The sequence below is a fragment of the Cricetulus griseus genome, unplaced genomic scaffold, assembly GCF_003668045.3.
Source record: "Cricetulus griseus strain 17A/GY unplaced genomic scaffold, alternate assembly CriGri-PICRH-1.0 unplaced_scaffold_24, whole genome shotgun sequence".
Lineage (NCBI taxonomy): Eukaryota > Metazoa > Chordata > Mammalia > Rodentia > Cricetidae > Cricetulus > Cricetulus griseus.
Window position 1 is genome coordinate 80,198 of NW_023276964.1, and position 9,764 is coordinate 89,961.

A 9,764-nucleotide genomic window follows, 5' to 3' on the forward strand; every position below is an offset into this window, starting at 1 on the left:
GAGGAAGTGCTGACTTGATGTTTAGTGAGCTGGAAGGTGGAATGTTTCCCAAATGTAAAAAGTCCTACCGAGAACAGAAATGCAGGGGAACCATAATAAAAGTTAGATTGTTTAAATTGGACTGAAGGATTTCTCTAATTAAAAAAACTGTACAGTATTTGTGATTACCTTGAACCTGGTGATAGACATCTGTATGTTGCATTAGAATGTTCCTGATTCTTGCTTGCTTGATTTGGATCTTTTGTTTTGTGTTAAATTCTATCTCAAACAAAAGGCATGTCCTGAGCACAGAATCATCCCAAATTCTCTACAAACATTGAGAACTACAATCCTTCCTTTTCTGCTTCTGTTTTTGTTGAAACAGGGTCTCACTGTGTAAAATTGGTTTACATAAACTCTCTAGACCAGGCCATATTTCTTTCTTTCATTTTTGTATGTCTCTTCATTTACTTTTTAATTTGACATTGTTTCAAGGACTATTTTGAATAAGAGTGGAGACAGGACATGCTCTTGTCCATTTTGTTTTGCTCATTTCACTTAATTTAGGTGTTCCATATGGATCTCTGTCTTGCTGTACTCCCTATTTATTTCAGACTTCCTACAAAAAGAGTTTCCTGCTCCTGTGTCCAAAGAGCTTGAAATAAATGTGCAACACAACACACATGTGACTCCATTGGACTTTACTGGATATTCTTTGATTTTCATTCCATGTGGTACAATGCTGTCAATATCTTTGCAACAGAAAAATTCAATATGTCAAGGTTTCTTCTTTTTATTATGTCAGATTTTGTTTCTTTGGTGTTTGTTTTTCAATCTGAGCAGAGTTTGGGCTTTGTTAAGAGTTCTTTCTGTACAATTGTAGATAATAATTGATTTCTGTCCTTGAGTTTTTTCATGTGGTACATTATTCTTAAGTTCTGCATATGTTGAACCATTCTTACTTCCTCAGAATGAAGACATCTTGTTTACAGAGACTGATCTTTCTGTTGTGTTGATAAGATCACTTGGGCCATGATTAGTTCAGAAATACTACATCCAACTCAGTCCAAGAGATTCTTCTCTAGTTTTAATTTTCTCAATTACTCTTTATTGCATAGCTTTTCAGTGTTTTTTTTAAAGATTTCTCATATATTTTTGCAATGAAGGTAAAAAGGTATGTTTGGGTTTTTTTTAAACCAATTTTATTGTCTGTGTAGTTTGATTAGGAAATGTAACCTGTAACATACATTTCTTATTGAAAATTATTTGTAAATTATTGTCCTTTATGTGTACTTGCAAGATTTGATCCTTTTGTAATAATAACTGATTTTTTGACTGATGCTCCAGTGCTGAGTATATTATCCTTTGACCCCTTGTGATTATCTTGCATTTTAGTCTGAAGTAGCACTTACATTACAGTCACAGTGTTCACTCATGGTTACACATTCTGTGATAGTTTCATAATGAACTTTCCTCTCTCCTTCTATTATTAGTGATAATTTTGATTAGTATAATAACCAGGGTTGAAAGTATATGTCTCTAATTATTTGTAATATGTCACTCTTACTTCCCTACTTTAAGAGTATTCTCAGTATAATCTCCTGTTATCCATACGGAGTCTTTCTGTGACTGGGGATTCCTTCATGCAGGCTTCATTTTTTTGTTCTTTTTAACAAAAGAAATTCTAAATGAAGTAATTCAATGGCTCCTTCTTTTCTGATGTTGAACCTTTGGTATTTAAGAGACTATTGTATCTAATTGGACAATATAATGTTGCATTTTGGAAATATACACCTACATTTACTTGATTTAATGTTGATGAACTAAATGTCGGCTTCTACTCTTTGGCCCATGATTTGTAAATTTGATCTTTATTCATATTGCCCTGATTTCAAATGTTTTTCTTTATTCCTTTTGCATTATTTCTGTTATAGCTTGACTTTTCTAATTACTCATCCTATTCTTTTTTTTTTTTTTTTTGGCTTTTCGAGACAGGGTTTCTCTGTGGCTTTGGAGTCTGTCCTGGAACTAGCTCTTGTAGACCAGGCTGGTCTTGAACTCACAGAGATCCGCCTGCTTCTGCCTCCTGAGTGCTGGGATTAAAGGCGTGCACCACCACTGCCCGGCTACTAATCCTATTCTTCAAGTCTTCCATCTTGCCTTTAACATAAAGTATTCTCTTGGTGACAATTTTACTGGTTATTATTTAATTTTTTGCTTTTCTTTTATATAACTTAGTCTGAAGTTTTTTATTATTTTGTACCTTCCTAGAAATCTTTTGTCACATGAAAATTAAGTGTATAATTGCTTGAAAGTTTTCATGATCTCATTGTTTCTTGAAGAAATGATTTGAGTCCTCTTTAATATATGGATCTTTCCTATAATCATTCTTTTAAACCTTTAATTCTTTTTTCATATGTCAGTGAACCTACTCTCCTTTAAGACTATGACTGTAAGATTTGGAATACTGTTGCTATGATACCTTCTTGTATATTTGTTTGTTGTTTTTTCTGCTTTACAATGTGCATTTCTGGGATCATAGCACTGGTTGTATTGTTTTTAATCCCCAGTATTCTTCCAGTTTCTGCAATGTTCAACTGTGGTGTAGTTAGAATACACATGCAATTCCATTGCTGTCCTTTGAATAGATATGTAGCTCAGTAGATAATTATCAGCTCATATATTCTTTTTCCTGAGAATCACTCTCCTCACAATCTGAGAAAGAGCAAAAAACTGTAAGTTTCATACTGTCTAGGCAACCTGAGATATCCCTTCAGACCATTCCTGAAGAAATTCCAGTAGTTACACTCATTCAAAATAACCTCTTTTGTACAAGGAAGTTTGAATTGGATACCTTAAAATCACCCACATCAGACTTCATGATTAGTCCTGGGATGTTTCATTTACAAATTCCCTTAAAATGCATTTTTATTACTACCAATTCTCCAATTACAAAAAGTAGGCACTGCCTTATTTGAATGAACTGTGAAATAATTAATGGGAGGTAACAAGGTATCTCCAGTGAGAGATTTCTTTTACGAGTATGATTCAGAGCTGGAGATACTGCTCAGCATTTTGTAACAATTCCTGCTCATGAATAACACTGACAATTTATTTCCTGTAGTCACTGTGTAGATCTGAGCTTTCTCCAGTTCCAAGGGACCCAAATAACTCCTCTGTCATTTATATGAACTACACTCATAACAGCTGTAAGCATACATGAGGACAAACCAGCCATAACCAAAAAAAAGAAAGAAAATAAGATAAAAATTTATAGAATAGCTATTATGGCTCATATAAATGAAAATTATGGTTAAATGTGTTGACAAATTATGATCTCTGAGTAAAAAGGCTTAAAAACTTAAATAAGTAAAATTCATGACTTGTGTATTTTTATTTTACTCCATCCTTACAAAAACTTAATTTTCAACATCTGTGCCCAAGATTCAACATAAGGGATGAAATCTCTGTAATATAATCATTATGGTAACAAAATAATATTGTGCCCCTTACTGGAAATAGTTTTAAATCATTTTTACAACTGGCTTACATTCATGTTAAAAACAGAAATATATTTTGATATGAGAAAAGTACATTCTGTGCACGTTGGAAACCTTCAAGTGATTAATTGTCACATAAAATGAAGGCAAGAGAAATCATAAATGAAGAGGTTAGGAATTGGTTCATAATATGACAACTTATTACATTAAATTACAAGGAAGCACAAATGGTCCCAGTTGTCAGTATTGCTGCTGTGTAATGGAAATCAGTACAATTTGGTCAGACCAACCTGTCTATTTCCTGTGGCAAACTCTATCATGTCTTCATATATATGGAGCTGTTGACCATGTGGAAAATATGGGCTATACTTTCCTAAATTCACCTTAAATCTAAGACCATGTTGGAAATTCCATATCTGGAAAATGTCATACTCTTTCTGACTTTTTTCTTTTTGATTCAAATTTACTCTGTCCCCAACAGGATTAGTGAAGTGTGTCCTCTTGAGCAATGAGTTCAGCTGAAAGACAGGCAGAATCCTAGAATGAATGTCCACATCCTGAATCAAAAACATTTTGATTTATATTAAAGGCAACATTATTGAAGATGCCCAGGGGAGAAATCTTGTTGAAATCAAATGGACAAATAAGATTATCATCACATTCCTAAAATTTTGGTACCTTCAGGGGAAAGTCCTAAATACGGACAAAGACACATATGCACACACCAAACATACATATGCAACACACTCTCTCACACACACATACACCCACACAGCGATAGATATACTCACATACATCCAGAGATAACACTCATATACAGACACAAATTTATTTGCACACACACACACACATCTTGGGATTCTTACATATAGCAGGCAAACATGAACAGACATATGGATTCAAATATACATTCAGAAAAAAAGAAAACACATAGACAGGAACACACATATTCATGAATACATACAGGGAAACAAACACACACACACACACACACACACACACACAAACACCAACAGAGATAGGCATTAACAAACAGAAAAATTTGTGCCCACATCAAAAGACAGACAGACACACAAATACACACAGATACAAAAATACCAATATAAATATGTGTAAATATATTGTATAAATAAATATGTATAAATATACACATAGGCACATAAGGACATGTTCACTGCCAAATACATAAAAAAAGCTACACAGAGAAAAACAAAACATCCATACAGTAACACAAATGTATTCTCACTGCCACAGGATAGCAGATACTCATAAAATCATACATATGAAGGCATATACACTCAGAGATGCACAAAAACACAGTCGTGCACACATATAGTTAGTAACATACATTTGCAACGATGATTGCACCTATACATACAGATCTGAATCACATACTATTACCTAGGTAATTACTCTCAGAATGCTAACCGAGTTCTCCAGAGCTGACAGTGGGAGAAGATTCAATTGAGAACACTTATGAAAATCATGCCCTACATTGATTACCACCTATTAAAACATAATAAATAAAGACCTCATCTAATCACAGAGAGCATTCATGAGAAAAGGCTGATGTGTATGCAGTATTAGAACAGAGGTGATAGTATTCTAATGCTCAGAAACTAAATACTGATTTCCTTGATGAATTGCGTCTTCTGATCCATTGGCTTTGTATTAGAGATTGCTATCAACCTCTACATTTATATCCTCAACAGAAAAATATGCTCAGACATCTTTTCATTTGGGGAAATACTTCCTAGTCCACTGAATTTGGGCATTTGAAAGACTCCTAAATATAGGTTATTGATGCCAATAAATATCATCCAATAAAAGACATACTACCTTCCAGCAGGGAGAATGGTATCCTTTCCCATTGTCCATTGGCTGGGTATCTACTTGTTGAATAACCATCTCATTCAGTGCATGGGCCAGAGCATACACAGCATTGTATATGTCATAAAGGTTATCATTAAAGGCCATGTCAAAAGTTCGAATCACTAGCCAATCCACTGAGACATTGGATGAGTAGTTCCTCAGTGTCTTACAGTTGGATGTAGAGACTTCACAGTTAAAGTTCATCCACTCCAGCCTTGCAAGGTACTCATCTGTGTACTTGAGAGGGTTCATTGTCTGGACAAAATTTTTAAAGCCAGAAATCTCACCATGATGGTGGGCAAAGGATAGAGTCATATGGGATGAGTCAAGCATGAAGTCTCTTTTACTTGTAATCATGTCCCACTGTGAATCGATGACCCATAATCTCTGTAAACCTCTGGATTGCCACATTTGAAAGCTCACAGCAAGAGTACTGTCTGGGTCACCATAAATGATGACAACATTTGTGGATGATGTCTCTATTTGTTTATAATATACTTGAGCTCTTGATACATATAACCGTATGTTGATTGGAATTATATTTACAAAGGCAAAACAGACTGTACTTTTTCCCAACTCGCTCCTTAAATTTGAGAGAAATTGGGTGCCCTGATCATTGTCTGAGATGGCCAGCCCTACCCAGTTCCAGCTGAAGTGAAGTATGACAGAGACCATGGCAAAGGCTAGAGATGTGTCCTTGGGGGCCATCTGATACAGATAGGGAAATCTTTCACGATCACTCAGGATTTGATGGAAGGGTCCATAAGTAAACTGTATGACCTAGGATGCAGGGAACACCATGAGGTACCATGCACTCCTAAGAACTTGTAAACACATTTTTTTTACAAAGAGTTCTAGGAAACCCCTTTGCCAATCCCCATAGCTATTACTTCTTCCCTCATCTCTACTTCAAACAAGGAAATGTGGAACGAACACCATTCTCTGAATAGTGCTCATGAACTACATAGATTAATATAAATCTAGAGCTGGTCAAAGTCTAACACACTTTTTAGAATCTGGGAATGGTACAAATAGGGACAGTGTTTCAGTCAAATGCCACCCATAAAAATCTTACCTGTTGTGACATGATGAGTTGTACAAATGACTCAGTTATCACAGATGTTTCCCAGTTTGGTCCTGTAAACACCACAACACATGAGATATCTTTCTGACAGGAATAATTGTGGAAATAACCATAATTTTCTTCCATATGTCTGTCTAAATGGTACAATCTAGTCACAGTGATGCAATTACTCTCTGAGAAATCAAACACTAAAGATCTATTTGGTAATAGATCAGGATTCCTGTTGACCTCATCCATGGTATAAGCCAAAGCCAGTGCATACTTGTAGTTCTCGGCTGGTATTCTATAAAAGAGTAAACTGTTTAATATGGACAGAGATCAATAGACGATTGTTCTAATCAATACAATGAATGTTGTGTACTGAAAAGTATACCCAACCTTCCTCCCATATTAAAACAAATAGGTTGAGTTGTAATATTGGATATATAAAATAACTTAGAAGCCTAAAAAGTTTCAAAATACATCAGACTGGGTCATCTATAAATGATAGGTGCCATTGGCATCTTCCATATAAAACATTTTCCATCTCTGGTTTGTGAGTGCTTGCTTGAAATGTAAAGACAAGGGCACAGGATTTGCCCAAACAGTAAACATTACAGTCTTCAATTTGAACGTGTGGAATAATATAAAAATTTACATGATGTGTTAGCAAAACAGTTTATATAATTTTCTTCTGAAAACTAATGAACTGGAAAAGGCAGTCAAAGAATGACTGATGATTACACAATGGTCTTTAGGAGGCAACATTTGGCTATGGACTGACAGTTCATTGTTATTAGGGGGCAACATAACTAACACATCCCCTTTTGTCCATCCTCATCTTGATCTCCTTTTCCTTTCAGGTTTACTTATTTCAGGCAAATGATTTTTTAAATATTTATTTTTAAATAATTTCCTTCACCAAAGACATATTTGGTAAAAGATGTGAATGTCTGCGTCCATCAGCATGTATGACAAGATAATTCTAAATGTCCACTAAAGAGCACAGATCTCATGCTTTTGAATTTCAATTTACTGTAGTCTACACTGGTGTCACATGCACAAGAATACACCTGCTGTATGTCCTAAGTGCAGAGGTTAAGAGCATGTAGCACTATGGTATTGTTCAACTATTTCAAGTTTACATAGGCTTGTCATATATTGACACTGGGCATATCTTCCCAACTTATTTTTCTACTAGATAACTAGATAATTTCTCTTGACTACCTTTTCAGTTACACTAAGACAACACTAGCATCTTATTGAGATTTATAGTGCCACTATTATGTGTTTGTCAAATAGAATAATATAAAGTGTAAAATGTGTGGGAGTGATTGCCTGTTTTGTAATAAAAATGAGCAATAATTCAGTTGGAAGAGAACATTAGTTATGTGTATGGGAAAATAATAACTCATAGTTCTTCTTAGTCATTTCATATAATCCTGCCGACATACATAAAGCATACTCTTGTATTCTGAATAATTTGCTCAGAGTTAATTTCACTCTGTTTGCTATTTAGAAAATGTACATGCCTCATGTGTAAAGAAGGAGTCAATTTTGAAATATTTCATACCACCAAAAGAAAAAGTATCATTGAAATTTTCATTAAAAGTCAAGGGAATTTGATACTAGAACTTTTGTGACTGAAACTCTAACTTCACCACACTAAACTTAAGAAACAACAATGAGTTTCACTCTCATATTTGCCTATTGAACTAAAGTGCTGTTTTTAAAACAACTAACTGCATTTCACAAAATCAACATTTGTATACTTTCTACATTGGTAAAATATATGCTATAATTAGTAAAGTTACTGAAAGAAATGCAGAAGAGGTAAGTGTGATATAATTGCCCCAGAATAAGCAACTAGGACATAAAGAGAAAAAGACACATGATTACTAAATAAAGTCAAAATGAGCTGCAACTTATCTCTCTATCCTTGTTCTCAAGTGTTGCCAAATCTCACATGTAAAACCCTACCACTCATGCAAGTGACAAGGGAAGTAACCAGCCATTAGTATTAGTTGTGGCATCACTTATAAAAAATCCAAACATACGAATTACAATCCGTACATTCTGTCCTTACTGAAAAGGGAGAATGGAGAACTGCACTTTGCAATACTTAAAAGCCAGTGATTGTTCAGTTATGTAAGTGAAGAATGGAGAAACAGGGACACATATGGAGTTCACGATGGACAGGTCTCCTACTTCTATTCACAAGTCTGCTTCAGAAAGCAGTGTGACCACATGCAAGGAATTTGAGAGAGTAACTTAAAATCTATGTGAAATCTCTGTGCAGCTATGTGTGGCACAAATATGTGTGGTCCTCACACAAGCACACACCGATGAAAGGACCATCAGTAGACTCTATGGCCATTTACTTGCAAGTTCTTAGGTTGAAATTTATTGAAATTGTATGAGGTTTCTTTTGATGATACCTCACTGGCTTCTTTGCTATGGACAATGTCAATAGGTGGTTTTTTTTGTGATGGATCATAGAAGAGACTGTTTCCTTCACTCCAATTCCAGTCTTGAAAGTGGGAGGATGACAGGAAGAAAAACAGAACCCACACTGAAGAATCCGTTAAATTTGGTAAAATATCAATGAGTCCCTAAAGGATTGGAGTCATTTCTTGGTGTGAATGTTGAGAGAACAGGACAGAAGACTCGAGACCAATCATGAGATATTCATAGTTACATTTTCATGGAAAACACAAAAAGACTTACTGTATATTCAAAATATCTTTGAAATACTGCTTCTCCACTGGCCTCTCAACTATTGAGGGGAGGAAGATACAACCGGTCTTCAATTCTTCAGTCTTGTCTTTGTTCTGCTTCATTTTCCAAAAACACCTGGGGTGAATGAACCTGGCCATGAGAAGTGGAATGTTCAGAAGTAGCAAGAGGAAAATCAAAATGAGCATCTCTTTCATTTGCTACACCAGGGTAGCGTGAATTATGAAGTGTCATGTAGATAAGCCCATTAAATGGGCACCCACTTATTCCTACATGATTTTATTTCTTAGCAAATTGAGAGGCTGTTTGGGAATCCATGATTCCTTTTTCCCCAGATGTGCCCTCACCCCTGGAGGAATCTTGGAGATTCTCTTCCCTGGGGCTCTGCATCTGAGGTCCACAGTTCATGTGAAAAACATGGGTTTATATGAACATATGGGGATAGTTCAGTTTTTCTTTCCATGATGCAACTCATGTTTGTGGATATAAGGCCCCTGGAAGGATGACATATCAATGAAATTTTGTCCCAAGTTTACATGGATTTATGTGGACAGCATTAAAAATTAGCTCAGTTGATTTTCTTAGATGACTCACAGTGAATCCATAAATTAATG

General features: G+C 35.2%; 1 protein-coding gene across 1 annotated transcript; it reads right to left on the bottom strand.

Annotated features, from left to right (window-relative positions):
- Window positions 1-3,745: 3,745 nt before the first annotated feature.
- On the bottom strand, window positions 3,746-9,338 carry LOC118239804 (vomeronasal type-2 receptor 116-like). Its single transcript, XM_035453786.1, has 4 exons — window positions 9,142-9,338; window positions 6,427-6,718; window positions 5,319-6,131; window positions 3,746-3,997 (listed from the first exon to the last, which is right to left on the bottom strand). The coding sequence occupies exons 1-4, from the start codon at window positions 9,336-9,338 to the stop codon at window positions 3,746-3,748; spliced, it is 1,554 nt and encodes a 517-aa protein (XP_035309677.1).
- Window positions 9,339-9,764: the final 426 nt, after the last annotated feature.

Excerpts from the sequence above, each read along its gene's own strand:
- LOC118239804 (XM_035453786.1), bottom strand. The coding sequence starts at position 9,338 with ATGCTCATTTTGATTTTCCTCTTGCTACTTCTGAACATTCCACTTCTC. Across the intron at positions 6,719-9,141 it reads AAAGATATTTTGAATATACA|AATACCAGCCGAGAACTACA; the intron begins GTAAGTCTTTTT and ends ACTCTTTTATAG. Across the intron at positions 3,998-5,318 it reads ACCATTCTCCCTGCTGGAAG|CTGAACTCATTGCTCAAGAG; the intron begins GTAGTATGTCTT and ends CCTGTCTTTCAG.